Source organism: Lycium barbarum, chromosome 10 (assembly GCF_019175385.1).
Source record: "Lycium barbarum isolate Lr01 chromosome 10, ASM1917538v2, whole genome shotgun sequence".
NCBI lineage: Eukaryota > Viridiplantae > Streptophyta > Magnoliopsida > Solanales > Solanaceae > Lycium > Lycium barbarum.
The window spans coordinates 89,408,601-89,429,175 of record NC_083346.1 but is presented as its reverse complement, the minus strand read 5'-3'; the positions used below and the strand labels follow the sequence as shown (position 1 = coordinate 89,429,175).

The window sequence follows — 20,575 nt, the reverse complement described above, 5'->3', positions numbered from 1 at the left end:
ACAAGGGGTGTCAAACAAGGTAAACCCTTGTCACCAGCTTTGTTTAGTTTGACAGTAGAAGTGCTATCAAGGGCATTAAACTCATTGTATGACAACAGTTTGTATGTGGGGTATGGCTTGCCTAAATGGAGTGCTAATATTAATCATCTAGCATATGCAGATGATACCATAATATTTGCATCTGCTGAGAGGAATTATTTACAAATGATCATGGACATTCTCAAAGATTATGAAGTTATATCTAGTCAACTGATCAACATTGAAAAAAATGCATTCTACATGTATCATAAGGTGGCAGATAGAGTGATGCAGGAAGTGCAGCACGTGACAGGTTTCACAAAGGGACAGTTCCCTTTCAAGTATTTAGGATGCCCCATTTTTCATGCCAGAAAGAAGAAAGTATACTACCAAGATCTCATCAAGAAAGTGAAGGATAAATTGCAGAGTTGGAAGGGCAAATTGCTGTCATTTGGTGGTAAAGCTATGTTGATAGGGAATGTTCTACAAAGTGTACCAGTGTATGTGCTATCTATTGTAGTACCTACTAAATACACTCTAAATGAGCTCCATAGGATCTTTGCAAGGTTTTTCGGGAGCAATAAGGAAGAGGATAAAAGCAAACATTGGGTATCATGGAAGAAGATCTGCATGCCTAAAGTTGAGGGTGGACTAGGATTTAGGTCCTTGTTTGATATTTCTAAAGCTTTGTTTGCTAAGCTATGGTGGAGATTTAGGACCTCAAGTTCTTTACGGTCTACCTTTTTGTGGAATAAATATTATAAGAAGCTGAAACCAACAAGGGTACAATGGAAGGGAGGTTCACAGGTATGGAAAAAGATGTTAGAAGCCAGGGATCAAATGGATCACTTAATTTGGTGGGAACCTAAAAAAGGTTCATGTGATTTCTGGGAAGACAACTGGACTAGATTAGGTCCTCTCAGGGATTTCTTAACCACAGATCACAATATAGAAGAGGTGGCTGAACTCATGAATTAAGAGGGTTGGGATTTCTAAAAAATGAATGCCGCGTTACCAGAGCAGCTAGTGAATCATGTTAGATCTGAACTGAGCATAATGGGGAAATCAATAGATGCAAATGTACCATGGTGGACTTTAACTAAGTCTGGAAAATTTACAGTGAGTAGTGCATGGAACTTAATGAGACAGCAGGAGCAAGAGTCATTGAACTATCAAAGAATATGGAGTAAAGGAGTGCCATTCAAAATTTCATTCTTTTTATGGAGGATGTGCAAAGCTAAACTCCCAGTGGATGATATACTCAAAAGGATGAATATTTCCATTGCATCAAGATGCAGATACTGTCTAAATTCACAGTCGAGGAGACATTGCAACATCTTTTCTTGACTAGTAATTGTGTAGCAGAAGTGTGGCAATACGATACCACAGCAGCAGGTATCATAGGCCCTCTACTATAGTTACATCAAGCAGTGGTAAAATGGTGGAATACAAAGTGTGTAGTCAAGTTGAAACCAGTTTTTGAAGCAATACCATCATTCATCTGCTGGCGGTTGTGGAAGAGAAGCAATGCACTTATGAATAGAGCACAGATGAGTAAGAGTAAAGTCATTTACTGCATTAATCAGAATATTCATAGCTTGATAAGTAGTCTATATCCTTGGTTGAAGAATGCCCCACATACTTGGCCTCAAATGGTACAGCTCTTAGAAGGACTTCAGCCTAGAGTCGGAGGTCAAATGGTACAATGGAGATGTCTAAGTGCATGCTGGTATAAGTGCAATACTAATGGTACATCAAGGGGTAATCCAGGCCAAAGCTCAGCTGCTTTTTGTATTAGAGAAGAAAGAGGTGATCTGGTTCATGATGCTGCTAGAAGAATAGCTAACACAACAAATATATGTGCAGAAGCAGTTGAAATTCATGATGGTCTGCAATATTGTGTTAATAAACAAGTGTTACCTCTGATCATGGAAACTGACTCTCTTGCTATGGTGAACATTATTCAAGGAGACGGGGAAACTCCTTGGAAAGTTAGTATGGATGTGCATAATATTAAAGAGTGGAGAAAGAGAGGACAAGTCCAGTTTGTCCATGTCCTGAGGGAGGGCAATACAGTAGCAGATTTTTTAGCTAACAGTGTGTTCAATTGTGCAGGTACATTACAAGTTAACAATTTTCAGGAACTCACACCTACAGGAAGGAGATTGCTAAATATGGATAAATCCATGATGCCTAACTTCAGGTTCAAAAAAAGGGAACCAGATTGAAGAAGGATTTTTGCACTTTAGTTCATGCTCACTACTCATCATCAGACTGTAACATGACTAGTAACTACTAAGACTGGCCTAGCTAGATAGTGGTATTAGTAGTTCTACTGCTCATTCTTCTAGCAGGCTTGGATTAGGAGTTTACAACAGCCATGTTATGATCAATATAGGTTGTGAAAGGGACTCAACTTGTCTATTCAGGATTATGGACAGCAGCAGATTGCATATGCAGCTTTATTCTTGTTTGAATCATCATGGGGTCTGATAACATAGCACCTGGTGAGAGCTTTGAGGTGTCTGATAGTGTTATCATCCCAAAACAAGGGAACTTGTAGCATACCTCCAGTTTGCAGCACTTTGATCTTATTTTCAGTTTCTTTAGCTTAGAGTAGTTTCTTTTCCTTTTAGTTTCACTACAACAAAGTATAGAATTAGCAACAATCTTTTAGCAACAACAATGATATTGTTGCTAAATATTAAGAAATGGCAACAACTTTAGTTAGGTGTTGCTATATCATAGACCTTTTAGCCACAATTTTGTTTTTTGTTGGCAAATATTTAAATTTTGTTGCCATATTTTATAATTAATATAATAAATAAAAATAAAAATAAATTGACAACAACTTTTTAGCAACCACCGTGATACTGTTGGCTAAAGTCAGTAAATGGCAACAACTTTATTTCAGTTGTTGCCATATCGTCAAGCTTTTAACAACGATTTTTCCTTGTTACCAAGCAATTTAGATTTTTGTTGCCATAACTTACATTTAATATAATTAACTTAAAATATAAATAGAATTGGCAACAACAAAATTTTATTGTTGGTAATACTATTAATTTTCTCAACAACTTAAGTGCATTGTGGCCTAAATTTTTTATTTTTCCGCCAAAACCAAACGCGGCAAACTCTTTTTCCCTAAAATCCTTAGCGCTCTTTTCTAGTTTTTATTCTACCCAGGTTTTCTTTTTCTATTGTTGAAACTGAATCCTAAAATCCTTAGCCTCTTTTCCAGTTTTTATTCTACCCAAATTTTCTTTTTTCTATTGTTGAAACTAAATCTTTCTCTGTTGGGTTTTGTTGCTGCTCAAAGAAAAAAGTTGTAAGTACTCTCTCGTTTGCTCTTCAGCTTCAATTTTTATATTCGGTTTGATTTTAGTTTCCAGCAGCTTGTAACCCAAGGTTTTGTTGCTGCTGGGTTTTGGGGATTACCAAGTGAGAAATTTGAAGCATAAAAACTAGTATTGCAAATAACCTTCACATACTCTGCTATAACACACTCACTTTTTCACTCTAAAATTCTCTCCGGTGCACATGGTCGACCTTAATTACTTTCCGGCGATATAGTAACCTAAGATCCGATCAAAATCAAAACCAATGGAAGCATCATCACAGCGGTTTTTCTCTCCGGCGAGATCCGAATAGGTTTCTCGACCCGGTTTGGATCTGAATCGCTACCTCTATGCGTTAGTTTAATTAGCTTTTTTTGTGTGTGTGTGTATCTTATGTATTTTTTGTCGCTTCACAAATATCATTTGGAGTTAAAATAATATGTAAAGTTTGAATCTTGGTGGAAAAAAGAGGTCAAAAAAATGAGAAAATTGATGTTTTGATGGTTTTTCTTTATTGATTATTGAGTGGGTTTGAATCTTTAGTGGAAAAAAGAGCTCAAAAAATGAGAAAGTTTGAATCTTCACTGGAAATTTGGGTTTCTTATTGATTATTAGTGAGTGGGGTTTCAATCTTGGTGGAAAAAAGAGGTCAAAAAAATCAGAAAGTTTGAATCTTTACTGGAAAAAAAAAAAAGAATGAGAAAGATTGAATCTTTACTGGATGTTTGATTGTTGAGTGAGGCTAGTATTGCAACGAAATTTGAATGGAGGTGCTAAAGTTCTCACTTGGTAATCAGCTAAAGTTTTTGTCTTTTTCTTTTTCCATTTTTGTGCTTTACTGCAAAGTGTTTTGGTCTCTGTGTAGTATTGATCCAAAGTTTACTGTTCAGTTTTTTGTTGTTTGAGCTTTCATCTTTTTTGTATACCCATTTGTGTTATTAAATATGTGGATTAATAGGTATGATTTTATTAGCTGTGTATTTGTGAATTCTTGTTTCAAAGAGTTCAGTTCATTTTGTTAATCTGTTAATTACTAGATGCAAGTTTTTGTCTTATCTTCTAAGTTGTTAGATTTTCCCTTTTTCGGACTTATTTTTAGTTTTCAAAGAGTAGTCAAAATTATGCTGATGTAGTATTTAGGAGTTAATAAATACATATTTAGGTCCTTTATGAATGTTCTAATGAATTTGCTGCTATTTCTGGTGCTTCATGATAACGTTGCTCATTTATCCTTCTATGCATCAATCTTAAACATGGATAAACAATGGAATGTAATTAGGGATGGCAATTGGGGCGGGGCGGGGCAAGGCAGGGATTTCTCTTAATGGGGCAGGGTAGGGGAACATTTAAATGGGGCGGGGCGGGGCAGGGCAGGACAGGGAAAAATTTATTTTTTGTAAAAATTTGATGGGGCAGGGCAGGGCAGGTCAATATTAGGGTCGGGTAAAAAAAAGATGACGCTGCTACAAAGACAACCTTTCCCTCTGCTTTTGCTTTTCAAAGTCACGCTATGGCCTCACTATGGCTGTGGCTCTCTGCAATTTGTGCCGGATATTTCACACAAACAAAAGTATAAATTCAGAAGAACTTTACATTACATATAATTAGAAAATGATGGTTAGTAAATTAATGACATGCATTTGCTTGTGGAAAAATATAATGATTTACTCTTGATCAAGAAGTGGTGTAAGAGATTTTTGAAAGAAATTTATTCTTCACTGTCAAGTATCTAGATTAAAAAGCTTTCTACAAAAGTTGTCCAAATAGTGTTTTAAAAATGATAACAAATCATTTAAAACTTAAAAGTATTGTACTTGGGTAAAAGTGTAAATTAGATACAATTTTTTCTATGTTGTTATATGTAGCTTGCACAAACTAACATGTCAGTAGTATTTTTCTCTTAGTATTATGCAAGTATACAATCAGTCAGAGAAAAGAATTAAGAATAGGGGTTTCATGGACCAATTAGAAGATGTTAATATTGAAACTCTGCGACCAATTAGAAGATGTTAATATTGAAACTCTGCATCTACATGGGAATATAAAAATGGGAACAAAAATTTAATTCAGAAAAAATTATTTAGAATACTACAGACTTAATTTTTCTAAGTCTTTTTGCTTTGAAAGTTACAATCTTTAGTGGTTTTTTTTGTTGTCCTTGTGACTAATGATGAATTTTGGATCTTAGTTTTCCTGGGAAAGCTATGGGTGTGAAAGTTGGCTACCTTGATTATTCTTTTTTAATGCTACTGGTTGTATTGTTCCTTATTTTTTCTAAGTGTTTTTGCTTTGAAAGTTAGAATCTTTAGTGTGGTTTTTGTTGTAATTGTGATTAATGATGAATCTTGGAGCTTAATTTTCCCCGGGAAGCTTGTGTGTGAAGGAGTTGGCAGCCTTGATTATTCTTTTTTAATGCTACTGGTTATATTGTTCCTTAATTTTTCTAAGTGTTTTTGCTTTGAAAGTTAGAATCTTTAGTGTGGTTTTTGTTGTAATTGACATTAATGATGAATCTTGGAGGTTAATTTTCCCGGGGAAGCTTGTGTTTGTGGGAGTTGGCAGCCTTGATTATTCTTTTTAATGCTACTGGTTATATTGTTCCTTAATTTTCTAAGTCTTTTTGCTTTGAAAGTTACAATCTTGCTGGCCTTTTTTTTTTTGTTGTCTTTGTGACTAATGATGAATTTTGGATCTTAGTTTTCCTGGAAAAGTTGTGGGTAATTCTTAGTTGAGGCGCTACTCCGGCTGAAGCTGCTCCAGCTAAGGTAATTCTTACTATTCCTATCTACTTCTACTTGCAATTTCCCAGTATTTGCTTGTGAATTAGCATCTGTTTTTGCTGGCAGCTTATCCCCATCGATATTCTCTTTATTTCTACCCCTATCTGCTACAACTGCTTGCTGATTTTCTGCATTTGTCTGCCCTTGTACAACTAGAAGTTGCTTGTTTGTATTGCTATTAGGCTCATTTTGCCTTCTGACTTATGTTTTTTTTTCTTGACGGTTTTAAAGCCCAGCAAGTGCAACTGCATCTGGTACATTAGTGAGTAAAGTAGATTTTTTATCCGCTTTTAGAACTTAGAACTACATTAACATGTGCAGGAGAAATATAAAAATAGATCTATACCACATTAGTTGTTTAAAGATTTTCAAAGCAGCCTACGATTTCTTGGGATACTTTACCCATACATAACCTTAAGATTTTTGATTCGGTGTTCAAATTCTTACACTTTTAGACAATCAAAACTGAAGCTTTATTTTAATTTAAATAGATTGACTTTACATGAATGGTTTCACCAAACCTTCCAATTTCATCAACTAAGTCCAATATCCTACAAGGAAAAAGAGGAGTAAAGAATACAAGTTAAAAAATTAAAGAAAGAGCTTATTAAGTAAGGGCTATCAGATTGGCACCAGGAGGATGTTGATATAATTTAGAACTCTTACTTCTATTTTTTTTTCTTGCAGCTGATCCTTTATAACAACTCTTGTCTTTTCAGTCAGTATTTGGTCACACCTTTACCTCCTAGAGCATCATTAATCTGTTAGCCCCTCATAAAAAATACATAGACACCATAGACTAAACATACAAATTTTAAATAATCGGAGTAGTAGTAAATTATAGAAGAAAAATAATATTCATTTGTACTGCATAACTTCATTGAAAATATGAACACTATTCGAACAGGTTGAATTGTCCGCAACTATATTCTACTATACTCCTCTAAAGTTGGACACTAATGCTTACAAAGAGCAAAAACATTAGAAGTGGAATTTTCACAAACAAGTAAGAGGCATAAATACTTGAGTATAATGTCATATTGAACATGATACTAAATTCCTTTACCTGGCACAGTAAAGTAATTCTTTGACACATTTATCTTATAAAGAAACAACAGAAATAGAAGTTTCTTACACAAGCCTTAGGACAAACAGATTTTCAAATGGACTGGGGTCACAAGCTTTATAATTCGTTCTCTGTATTCTCATATCAATTAGAAACTAGCAGCAATTACTCTATTGCCGCTAAAAAATTGTCGGTGAAAGCAGTTTTTGTAGTAGTGTTAGTTGTTGCTTTTTTTAAGTTTTGGATCTGTTCGGTTCCTAAAATGTCTGGTGTATGTCGATTTTCTGTCCAATTTTTGGTTCTTCGAATATTTTATTCTTGTATGTAAAAATTCATTGAATCCAAAGTAACACTTGAAAGTATTATGCTACTCTTATAATGAAATAAGGTCCGGGAAAAGGTCACACACTTGAAATTCTTCTCGATATCTTTATCTCTCTATGTCCTCCTAGTTTGTGTCAACTTACTCCATAGTTGTAATCACTGGGCAAATAGAAAAGGTAAAACATTACATTAGATAGTTCGCATTACTTAAGACTTCAGCTCAATGAAGATAATGCTATTTTTTTTTTATCTTTCATTGTAGGTAAGTATATGATGGATAAGAATTGGATACTTATTAAGAATAGGAGATTACCAGAATACTTGACCGGTATGGAACAATTTTTAAACTATGCATTTTCCAATCCTGAGGTTGGTGTAACAATCCAGTGTCCGTGCATTAAATGTAACAATGTGCTTTGGAAAACGAGAGAAGAAGTGGAGTTAGATTTACTTAAATGGGGAATAGATCCAACATATGATAGGTGGATTTTTCATGGTGAGTCGGATTCATCTTCGGATGATGAAATAAATTCTGGTGCAGATTCAGATTTAGGCAATGATGATGCTTCCACTTTTGAAATGTTACATGACATGTATCGTGGTTTTCCTTCTAATAATTATGAGTTTGATGAGACCAATGAGTCTAGAAACGAAGAGCCTAACACAGAAGCAAAGAGTTTTTATAGTTTGTTAAAGGACGCAAAGCAAAAGTTATATCCAGATTGTCAAAAATTCTCGAAACTCTCTTTTGTAATGCGCCTTTTTCAAATGAAGTGTCTGCATGGCTGGAGTAATACTTCGTTTGACTCATTATTGAAATTATTGGGTGATGCTTTTCCGAAAGAAAATGTGCTCCCTAATTCTATTTATGAAGTTCAAAAGATCATTAAAGATTTGGGTTTAGATTATGTGAAGATAGATGCATGTGTTAATAATTGCATCTTATATAGAAAGGAATATGCAGATCTTGAGCAATGCCCTAAATGTGGTGAGAAACGATGGACAGTAAGGAAAGAAAAATATACTGATGATGAGGTTGCTTCAAGAAATTTGACTAAGAAAAATAAAGGAATTTCTAGAAAGATTCTTCGATACTTTCCTTTGATACCACGATTACAACGGTTGTATATGACAAAACAAACGGCCGAAGATATGAGGTGGCATAAAAATAAGCGAGTTGAGGATGGAGTACTAAGGCATCCAGCTGACTCATTAGTGTGGAAAACTTTTGATGAAGAACATCCGACTTTTTCTTTAGATCCACGTAGTGTAAGGCTTGGACTTGCTTCAGATGGTTTTAATCCGTTTGGTTCTATGAGTAATGCTTATAGCATGTGGCCAGTAGTCTTGATTCCATATAATCTTCCCCCGTGGCTATGCATGAAACAATCTAATATTTTGTTGTCCTTGCTTATTCCTGGCCCAAAAGGCCCTGGTATGAATATTGACGTGTTCCTCCAACCTTTGGTTGATGATTTGAAAATCTTATGGGAGGGTGGAATCGATACTTATGATGCTTTTAGGAAACAAAATTTTAAATTGCGTGCTTCTTTGTTGTGGACAATTAATGACTTTCCAGCTTATGGTATTTTGTCTGGTTGGAGCACTAAAGGTAAATTAGCTTGTCCTGTTTGTCATGTACATACTTGTTCCATTTACTTGAAACATGGTCGAAAGCTTTGCTATATGGGTCATCGTAGGTTCTTGGAGAAAAATCATTCTTATCGTCGGAATAAAAGTTCTTTTGATAACACAAGGGAAGAAAGACTTGCACCAGAAGCTTTGAGTGGAGATGATGTGCTTGCACAACTAAATACATCCTCACAAGGGTCAATCGACTGCAATGCAAGAAAAAGAAAACGAGATGTTGGAAGACCTGACAATTGGAAGAAGAAAAGTATATTCTTTGAACTTCCATATTGGAGGACTGTATTATTGAGACATAATTTGGACGTAATGCATATTGAAAAAAATATTAGTGAAAGTGTGATTGGAACACTGTTAGATATTGAAGGAAAAACAAAGGACACATTGAAATCTCGATTGGACATACAAGATATGAGAATAAAAAAGCCACTCCATCCAATAAAAAGTGGGGATAAGTATATACTTCCTCCGGCAAGTTATACAATGTCTAAAACTGAGAAGCTTCAGTTTTGTCAGCTTATCAAAGAAGTCAAGTTTCCTGATGCTTATGCTTCTAACATTAGTCGTTGTGTCAAGGAAGCTAGAATTTTTGGACTTAAAAGTCATGACCACCATGTTCTTTTTCAGCGTATTTTTCCACTTATCATCAAAGGGATTTTGCCAAGGGATGCTTATGATCCATTAATTGAATTGTCATTGTTCTTTAGTGATTTGTGTGCTAAAGAGTTGCATGTAGAAAAGTTAGATCAACTAGATAAAAGTATACGGATGACAATCTGTAAGTTAGAACGTGTGTTCCTGCCGACCTTTTTTGATGTTATGATTCACTTGGCAATTCATTTGGCAAACGAGGCGAAGTTGGCTGGTCCCGTTCAATATCGATGGATGTATTACATCGAAAGGTTTAGATTCTTACTCCTCTGAAGCTTTATTTTAATTTAAATATGTTACAAAACTGATATATGTTTACTCGCTGATATATGTTTACTCAATAGATATTTGCGCACATTAAAAAATTATGTACGCAACAAATCTCGTCCAGAAGGATCAATTGCTGAAGGCTATCTTGCAGAGGAGTGCATGACATTCTGTTCTAAATATTTAACAGATATAGAGACCAAGGAAAATCGCCCGGATAGAAACTTTAATTCTTCCAATATAGATCCCAACGAGTTATCCATATTCAATTGTCCTGGTAAGCCATTACCAGGGGGTTCCTGGGAAGAATTGAGTGCTCTTGAAATAAAACAAGCTCATTTTTACATCCTCCAAAATTGTGAGGAAGTCCGTCCTTGGACTGAGTAAGATACCTTTCACTTAGTTTACTTCCTTTTCTTCTTATGAACCTCTCAACAACTATGTTCTAATGCTTTTTTCTTGTTTTTTCTTTAAAAAAAAAATCATAATCCATAGGGAACATCTAGAAATATTAACAAAGGAGAACAATAGAAATGTTGCCAAGAGGCACAAGGAGGAATTTCCTTTGTGGTTTGAAGAAAAGGTAAATAATATCATTTGAAGCTAGTTTATCTTTATTTAGGACAATTTGTGAATTTTACTTTCAAAGTAGTATTAATGTTTGAGTTTGTAATTAACATAATATAGGTGGTACAGTTAAAAGAGAATGGTGATGGACGAATTACTGATGAATTACTAGCTTTGGCAAGAGGTCCGGATCCTCGTGTTTATTGTCATAATGGTTATACCTTGAATGGCTTTAGGTTCCGAACAATGGAATCTGAGTTATGTTTAAAAACGCAAAATAGTGGTGTGGTTGTAAAGAGTGATGAGCATACGGAAAATGCTGATTATTTTGGAAAGATCAGAAAGATTTTAAAGATACCTTACATAAGCAATAATTCTGTCATATTATTTCAATGTGACTGGTTTGAGGTTCCGTCTCAAGGTCGAAGTCAAACTAGAGGTTACAAAAGGGACGAATATGGATTCATAGGTGTAGATGTGACACGGATCCATTACACAAATGATCCATTCATTTTAGGCTCGCAAGCTCAATCTGTGTATTATCTTAAACATGGTCAAAATGAGAAATGGCATGCAGTGGTAAAGGTCAGACCACGAAATCTGTACGATGTACCTGAGCAAGAAAATGAAACAGAGCCTTATCAACTAATTGACTTGGTTGAAAGGGGAGAAGCAAGTCTTCAAGTAGAGTCGGACAATGATGTCGTTACAGTACAAAGAGAAGACATTGACGGAGTGAGTGTTGAAGCACCTTCTTTCAATAACGAGGAGGAAATAGACCTAGAAGCTATAGATGAATCTGATCATGATAATGGAGATGACTTCAGTGATTCTGCAACAGATGAAGAATATCTTTCTGAAGATGAACATGATGCAAATGAGGATGATGATTGGTTGTGACTTTCAGCTACTGCAAGACAACTTTGGTTATTACAATCACTTTCTTTATAGGATTTCGGTTCTTCCATCATCTAGTCGCTCAATTAATTTAACCTGTCAACCAAGGTAACTATAACGTGAAACAAACTCCTTCCGTTGTCTGTTTACAATACTTTACATTTTAAATATGTCTTGTAGAATATGTGCATTAACAGGTTTCCATCAATGATCTTTTCTTTGTAATTTGTGTTTGTTTCTCTCATTTTATGAGCATATCTCGTATATTTCCGAACATTTTGTTTCCTTTACTTCTACTTTAGTTTTGAATAGTAAAATTCTTAGCTTGTTGCAGCCTATCATGATGACAAATGTGCTTATTTCTGATAGTACTGGACCTACTGATGTAATTTCACATCCACAATCAGGTAAATTACTTCATTTATTAAAAATTATCCCTTTAAAATTTCTAACTTTTACATGTTTGTTTACTATACACCTAAATACTTTCATATACTTTTCAAGGAAAAAAGAGAAAGGGAAGGGGGAAGACAACAGGGCTTTCAATCCAAAAGAAACGCAAATACAGTGACAATGGCAAGTTGGAGGTGATTATCCCACCGGATCGAACAATAGCAGTAGGTCCTGGAGCTAATGATTTTGTTACCGAACTTTCGGTAAAAGTTTTTCAGCATGCTAGGCATGATGTCAAGAATTGGAAGAACGTTTCTAATCTAGCAAAAGATAGGATCATTGCGCATATGCTGGTAATTCACTTTATTTCTCTTAAAGTTTCTGATCTAGCCTACAGAATGTTAAGTCCTCATAACTGATAAATATATGTTCAAATGGGTGAGTATCTTACTGTATTAAGGTCACCAAAGTGTAAGTTATTATTGTTATAAGAAACTACTACAACAATTTTTGGCCTCATCTTCACAACACCTATTAAGTTTTATTTCTTAATTACTTGCAAACAATCAAAGTTCTTGTTTAAGTAAGCTCACTTAAGTTTTGTTTTGAGTGCAGGACACGTTTCAACTTCCAGACACACAACACATTCGGGATACTATCCTTGAAAGAGCTAATCATTTGTATCGATATCGTCGTAAAAGGCTCCATGATCATTTCAAGAAATTTGCTACAGAGGAGGAAAGATTACAGAACAAGCCAAAAGAGGTTAATGAAGTTGAATGGAAATTCTTGGTAGAATATTTCAACTCCGAAGATTTTAAGGTAATTAGAAGTACATCAAAATTAAATAAATTTAACTGTGTAATTTTTTTTTTCTAATTTTCCTTGTTACACTTATATCAAAATACATTTATGGATTCATATTCAATGCAGAGAATGAGTGAAAGAAATAAAACTAATAAGGCAAAACAAGAATTAAATCATATTTGCGGCAGAAAATCCTTCCAGGCAATATCTTTTGAAAAGGTGAGATGTATACTTATTTTGGTGCCTTTTAATTATTCTTCATTAAATAACGTAATTTGATTTTTTTTTGTTAGAGAGATATAAATACTGGAAAAGAGCCAAACCTTCAGAAACTTTGGGAATTGACTCACACGAAGAACGGGCGTTGGGTTAATGATGCATCGGCTGAACTGAATGTACATGCATAACTCTTATCGTTATTCCTAAAAGATAAGTCTATTGAAACAAATATTGATGCTAACGCTGGTATAACATTTTTGCAGGATAAGTTGAAAGAAATTGTTGCTGAGCAAATTCAAGATGTTGAAGAGGATACTGATGTAGATCCTATTATTAATGCTGCATTTGTGAGAATTATGGGAGAAACGTCAGGGTATTGTCGTGGTCAAGGATCGGGAATTAAGCGAACAGGTAAGAGATATATGAATGGAGTTCTAGAGCAATTACAGGCACAACGAAAAGAGGTAGAAGAAGAACGTTGTAAACGAGAGAGTGTAGAATGCAAGCTAACTGAAGTAAAAAATCAGCTAGAAGAGGAGCGAAAAAATCGAGAAGTCATGGAAGCTCGTCTGGTACGTGACCAGAAAATGTTAAAAGGAGGAATCATGGCACTAGTATCTCATCTGCAAAGTTCCAAGGTATGGGTGTTAAAGGTTCAATTACTTGCTTTTGATCCTAAGAACATTTTGATTAAACTGCTGTGCTATGGTCAATAAAGTTGTCCTAGTTATTTTGATGTTATAAAGTAGTTTTTTCCTCAGTTCTAAATGTTTAAATCCCTTAGTTGTATTATATCTAACAGAATGGACTTCCGTCTGCAATTCTCAACATTATTGCTGATTCAAGTGATTCAGATGCTGCAAGTCCTACAAGTCTTATGGATGACATCAGTGTAAGTAGCCTTATGATGCTTTTTAATACAAGAAGGGAATTTGAATCACTTCTAATTTAGTACACTCTCTTGGAGTATCCATTTGCATATGTTGAATGGAAGTCCTGGAAGTTGTTAAGTCTTAATCTAGAAAATGGTAAATCATGGGCATTTGTTGTTGTTGTTGTTGTTGAGGTCGAAATATTTTTTCTCCATGGAGTTACAGTCATAATCTTTATGAATCTGTTTGTTTCCTGGATTGCATATAGGATACCAATCTACAAATATAAAAGATATTGCCTTTGAGCTACATAAATAACGGTTAGAGCATTTTGTTCCAAAATGAAACGGACAGAAAATTATCTCCTTTAATTTCGAATATTTAAGAGGCAAAATTAACTTTTTTTCCATTTTAAATTTACTATGATAGTTTATAAAGCCGTGTTGGATGCTGATACCACATCTTAAAGCTCATATTTGCTTATGAAACCAATACTTTTTTGGGTCCTTTGTTCTCAGTTGTATACAACTTCCATGCATGATCCATCTTCCAACTTGTCTAGCCTTTGAAATCTATCTATATTAATGGACTGTCTATTAATAGTCACATTGAAACTTCAAATGTGGATATTTCAAATTGGCAAGTCGTGGAGATAATGTAGAATGGAGTTGCTTGGCTTCACTATTCTCTTTATATTGAGCTTGTGAAATAGGAAAGAGCGTTGTTTCCTTTAGCTGCAGTTAAGGAATAGTTCACAGAATAAAAAAAATCAGTTTGTGATAAATGCTTATCTTGGAAATCACTGATTATTCTGCTTCACTGTTTCTTGACATAATGTGCATTGTATGTGTTATTTTGGGCAAGCCATAATTTATGTGTTGCTGATGCATTAGGTGTGCCATAACTCTAGTGAATCTTCTCCTATGAAAGAATAGTGAACTATTTTACTGCTTCTATTATCAATTGAGGAAAACAAATGTTGATGGTTGTATAAACAAATTGAGATGAGGAAAATTGAGGATATGTTATCGGATAGATTTACTAGAATCGACTATAGCTGAATAGTTTCTCACTCTCGATGGTTGTATAAACTGGTTAAAAGTAGTTATGGCATATGCTATATATTTACAAGTATGACTCTAAAAGCTGATGGTTTGGCCTCTATTTACTTGCTTTCTACTTCCTGTTTGGTTTTGAAGTTGTTCAAATTTGAATCATGTTATTATTTGACATGCTTGAGGCTTAACATTAATTTGTTAAGGCACACCTAATGCATCAGCAACACATAAATTATGGCTTGCCGATAACCATAATTAACCCGGTTGTATAAGTAATGGTTTTACAACCTCAGTCTATAAAAATTTATATTCCTTGTTTATATGATGTTATGTTATACTATGAACATAGTACATATACCTTCAAAACGAGAAGATCAATGTGGTGCCAGATTACCAGAATGTGAAGATCAATGCGAAGTAGAGAAAAGATGTGTACATTACCATATGCACTGTGTTTCCATAATTTCTCTATGGTCAATGTTTTACAACTAGATTTTCCAGAGAAATTTTCGAAATTTTAACACGAAATCAGTCAACTACTAGGACTTATCTTCCAATAATATTAGTCATCATATATAGATTTTGTGTGTACTTTATAGAATCCTTTTATAAAAATGTACTTATATTTATCTTTTTTTTTTGTAGGGTGAACGTGCTTAAACCAGCATTGATAGCAATATGATTCATGTCAGGCACAAGCTATCGGAGGAATATTTACTTTTGAATTAGAACTTAATGACCTTGTTTATATGATGTTTTGGTTCATTTTGTAATTAGTAAAACATACTTTTTTGGAATATTCAGTTGTTTACTCTAGTGCACTAGTTCTATGTATTGACCTTGCAAATATTCTCTCTCTCTCTCTCTCTATATATATATATATATATATATATTAATTTATGTGCATTCCTGAACATTTTATAAGAAAATGTGGATTGTGTATTTAGCAACTACTAATAAGTTGTTGCTAAAGTTGAATGTGATGACTAATATTATTGGCATTTACCACAATAATAGTTGTTGCTAAAAGCCTTCATAACAGAATATTAACAGCCTTTCTGCCCACTTTTTGCTACTATTTATTTTGTTGGGAAAAAAAATTAATTTTTGGCAACAATATTTTTTGTTGCTAAATATTTGCATCAGCCACAACAGTTCACTTTTTACCAACAAAATCTGATTTATGGCAATGAATATTTTTGTTACGAAAGTTAGCTTTTGGCAACAATATTTTTTTTTGTTGCATAAATTTTTCGCAACAGCATTTATAGCAACAACATGCAACAATATTTTTCTTGTGGCCAAAAGTACTTTTGGCAACAATATTGAATATATTGCAACAACAAATTTTGTTGCAAATTCCATACTTTGTTGTAGTGTTTGTTTGCTTTGTTCTTATTTTTTTCCTATATGTGTAAATACTTTGATTTTGGAATAAAACACCACTAGCAATCTGCTAGGTGGTTTTAGATTAAAAAAAAAGGGAAGTAATTAATTAGATAACATATTCATTGATGACCTCCTTCAACCATTCATCCTACATAAACTCCTATAATTTTCATTTTGTAACATCAAGTTCCAACTCCCTCTCTCTCTCTCTCTCTCTCTCCCCCTCTCCCCCCCCACCCCCCCCCCCCACCCCCCCCCCCACCCAATCATAGCTCTCTTCTCTCTGTGTCCAATTTTTTCTTTCTCTTCTGAGGCTCAAGCAATTGGGCCATAGAGACACTTTTCTAGTTTTGTCATGAATGTCGTAATGGAATGCTTATTGGCTAAAGTTTATGTTAGCAAATTTTTAGTATAGAAAACTAGTCATTAATATATGGGAAGTGCATCTTTATGGGATAAAAACATAACTGTTCAAAAGATCAGCTCCCACCATCTTTCTATCATCTAAAGATATAAATTTTAATTAATGATAAAAAAAAAATATATGAAATTTGTCAACAAATGTATGTATCCTAAGTTTCCTTCTTTTTACTATATATTTTCCCTAAATTTTCAAAATAGCTAGCTGTCATTGCTTGTTTCATGCGTTATTAACTTAACAGGAATAAAGACTATGTTAGTAGCCAAATAGTATTGCCAAGGACAATTAGGAGAAACAACTCAATGACTTGCATCAAAATCTTAAAAAGTAAAAATTGAGACATACAAGCTCAAGTTGGAACATGGCAGCCGTCAAGAGGCATATATACATATATTATATGTATATATGGAAGAAAAAACCTAAATAATCACAAGTCCAATGAGTCCTCACTCAAGAAAAAACCCCAACTCCTTCCCCCAAATTTGTTGATGATGTGATCACTTGCATCCTCTCAACACTCCCTGTTGAATCTCTTCAACATTTCAAGATTGTAAGCAAACCATTGTATTCAAACATCAAGAATCCCAATTTCATCAAGTAGCCGATGTGCATTGTCGTCCAGTATTAATCACCAAAACATTCTCTTAATTTCATCAAAAATAACTTCATCTCCTTGTTGGGAATATAACATGTTAACATTTTTGAACTGATGTTAAACGCTAAAATGTTATATTCCAAACAAAGGGATGAAGTTACTTTCGACGAAATTAAGAGAATTTTTTGGTGATTAATATTGGACGACGATGCACCAATTTGTGACTTGATGAAATTGGGGTCGTTGATGTTTGAACACCATGATTTGCTGACAATCTGGAAATGTTGAAGATATTCAACAGGGAGTGTTGAGAGGATGCAAGTGATCACATCATCTGCCAAATTGGGGAAGGAGTTGGGATTTTTTCTTGACTGGGGACTCATTGGACTTGTGTTTATTTAGGATTTTTGGTTTTTTCTTCCATAATTATATTTATATATGCTTCATGACGGCTGCCAAGTGTGAACTTGAGCTTGTCTATCTCAATTTTGACTTTTTAAGATTTTGATGTAAGTCTCTGAGTTGTTTCTCCTAGTTTCCCTTGGAAAAAACCATTTGGCTACTCGCATAGTCTATCTTCCTGTCAACTTAATAACACATGAAACAAGTAATGAAAGCTAGCTATTTCGAAAATTTAGGGAAAAGATAACAAGGAAACATAGGCTACATATATTTGTTGACAAATTTTATCTTCTTTTTCATCATTAAGTAAAATCAGTATCTTTAGATGATAGAAAGTGGAAGTTTGATCTTTCGAATGGTTATATTTTTATGTCATAAAGATGCACTTTCCATATATTAGTTACTAGTTTTGTACACTAAAAAAAAATTCTAATATAAACTTTAGCCAATAGGCATTTCATTAGGACATTCAGGACAAAACTAGAAAATTGCCTCTATGGCCTAATTACGTGAGACTCAGAAGCGAAAAAAAAATTGAACACAGAGAGAAGAGATCTATAATTAGGGGGAGAGAGAGACGGAGGGAGAAAGGGGAAGGGGGAGGGAGTTGAAACGTGATGTTACAAAATGAAAAAATAGGAGTTTATATAGGAGGAAAGGTTGAAGGAGGCCATCAATGAATATGTTATCTAATTAATTACTTACCAAAAAAATAGTTAGTAATCATATTACGTTACTTTAAATTTTGGAAAAAAGTAAGTCCATGTACATTTAATTTCACTTGAATGACTTACTATTGAATTTATTTGGTAAGCCTTTACATTTTGGTTTAAATTCAATTTTCCAAGTCTAACAAAATTTACTCAAATTTATACTTAATAACAATGAAAAGTAAGAAATATTTCCTTGTTATCTCGAATAGCTATAATAATAATATACTCAAAAAAAATCAAAGATTAACAGGGAAAAGTAATTAATATTTTGAGACAAAAATACATGTTTGGTTAGATAAGTATGTACACTTTATATTGGTAACAATGATTCCAAAGAGCGTATTAAATTGGTTCATTCTTAACGGAGTGGTTCATGGAGAAACTTATACTATCACAATCCTAAATCCCACTAAGGCCGTGATCGCAGCTAACCCTACTCGGTAGGTGAACTAGTCTAAAAGTAACCACAAAACCCAAGACATTTAAAATTTAAAAAATTACAGCGAATCATATTAAAAAAAATTAAAAATTAATACGATGCAGAGTTTCACAGTACAACTCCTGAGAACTGGTGTCACAAGTCATGAACTAATAAGAATCTCTCTCTCTCGAGCTATTATTTGTATTTGAAATACTCCTTCTTGTATGTTTTTTTTATGAAAAAAGAAGCACCTTACCATTTTGATGATGAAGGGCTTCCATATTCTTCTAATCAAGAGCATCTCTTCCCTTCATCTAATTGCAGGTGTTACTAGCTAAACGGGAAACCTAAACTACATATTGCGTAACTTCTTCGCACAAAAATTCTTTCCGCTCTTGTTTATAGTACTAAAGCTTGCGTAGTGTGATCAACCTATTAAATTATTTAGAAATAATGGTCTCCCTTGCATTATAGCAAAAAAACACAGATTATTGGATCAGATGAAACATATTGTATATTGTTGGCAAATGTTTGCTTGATGCTATACTTTATTTTACTTTATTTGGGGAATATAAGATACTAATATGTTGTACCTTATATAGTTCATTAAAAGACCAGCATTGAAAAAGGTTGTGAAACTTAAATAATAATCCATTGGAATTCAGCTTGTCAATGAATTGAAAGAAACTAATGCATTTTACTGTTATTTAAGGTTTAATTATCCTTTTATAATTCATTTAGTGAAACTCTTTGTTTGCTTCAGTTATCACCGCAACCCTTGAAATAGATTTTCGGCAATGAAATATATAAATAATGACTTTCGAAGTGCTGCATAGTTTGATTTAAAATTTTCGGTGTATCCATCCTTTGAAAATGAATTTACATCTTGGAAGTTTGAATGCCTCATAGCAAAATTTCTTACTTCACTACTTTAATAACCCTCATACGATCAGTAAATATAAAAGAAAAGTTAGTAAGTTTATTACGTTAGTTATCTCTATCAACCTAGATGTGTGAAAGACCTAAGACAGTTGTTTTTCATGAAAAGATATCATATGCTAGTATAAAATTAATCTTAGCAATCCAATCCACTCAATGCAAATGGTTATCAAAGGTACACAAAGTCTCAATGCCTATGTTATGTCAGAATATATTATTTACTATTACGTTCAATGAGAATGTGCATCAGTATTTCGTCACCAGACCTACGGGAAAAGTATTGCTTTTCAATATATGTTACTAGATGGCCTACGCCCGTGTTGCGCACGGGCCCAACACTTCGGATTATAATGTATCTATGTATATGTAGTTGTGTTTAGATAGTGATAATATATATATATATATATATATATATATATATATATATATATATATATATATATATATATATATATATATATATATATATACATTATGTTCCAAATACGATTAGTATAACACTGTAGTTTGTGCTCCGTATCTAAAACTTTATTATATTCGTGTTTGCTACGAAAATTTATTAATACTTTTTAAAAGAGAAGACTTGTTTAAAAGAAAACTATTTTCCTCTCTTTGAGATAAAATAATAGCAATATTTAAGCATCAGTTGATACTTTCAATTTTAATTCGATTAATATAAAGATGTAAAATACTTATTGTTTTTTATTAACTTTTGATTTGGATAATTTTAATTCAAATTATTAAATTAATTTTACATGTTTAAAACGAAACAAAGTAGAAATTAATTTTCT

At 33.6% G+C, this 20,575-nt stretch overlaps 2 protein-coding genes across 8 annotated transcripts; both read left to right on the top strand.

The window, feature by feature from the left end:
• Positions 1 to 1,017: 1,017 nt before the first annotated feature.
• On the top strand, positions 1,018 to 10,921 carry LOC132613095 (uncharacterized). The gene is made up of 8 exons (XM_060327148.1): positions 1,018 to 1,204; positions 1,336 to 1,413; positions 1,480 to 2,221; positions 3,404 to 3,459; positions 6,203 to 6,301; positions 7,789 to 10,075; positions 10,169 to 10,474; positions 10,587 to 10,921. The coding sequence occupies exons 1-8, from the start codon at positions 1,018 to 1,020 to the stop codon at positions 10,690 to 10,692; spliced, it is 3,861 nt and encodes a 1,286-aa protein (XP_060183131.1). The 3' UTR covers positions 10,693 to 10,921.
• LOC132614739 (uncharacterized) lies at positions 3,088 to 15,794 on the top strand. Of its 7 annotated transcripts, XM_060329257.1 has the most exons (10): positions 3,091 to 3,346; positions 6,054 to 6,121; positions 11,890 to 11,962; positions 12,060 to 12,301; positions 12,564 to 12,770; positions 12,882 to 12,974; positions 13,049 to 13,150; positions 13,238 to 13,612; positions 13,777 to 13,866; positions 15,550 to 15,794. In XM_060329257.1, exons 3-10 carry the CDS (start codon positions 11,896 to 11,898, stop codon positions 15,562 to 15,564), a joined length of 1,191 nt encoding a protein of 396 aa, XP_060185240.1. In that variant the 5' UTR covers positions 3,091 to 3,346; positions 6,054 to 6,121; positions 11,890 to 11,895; the 3' UTR covers positions 15,565 to 15,794. The 7 variants fall into 7 exon arrangements, with proteins under 7 accessions (XP_060185245.1, XP_060185242.1, XP_060185243.1 ...); XM_060329262.1 differs by lacking the exon at positions 12,882 to 12,974 and having other exon boundaries at positions 3,088 to 3,346; XM_060329259.1 differs by lacking the exon at positions 6,054 to 6,121 and having other exon boundaries at positions 3,090 to 3,346.
• The last annotated feature ends 4,781 nt before the right edge of the window (positions 15,795 to 20,575 follow it).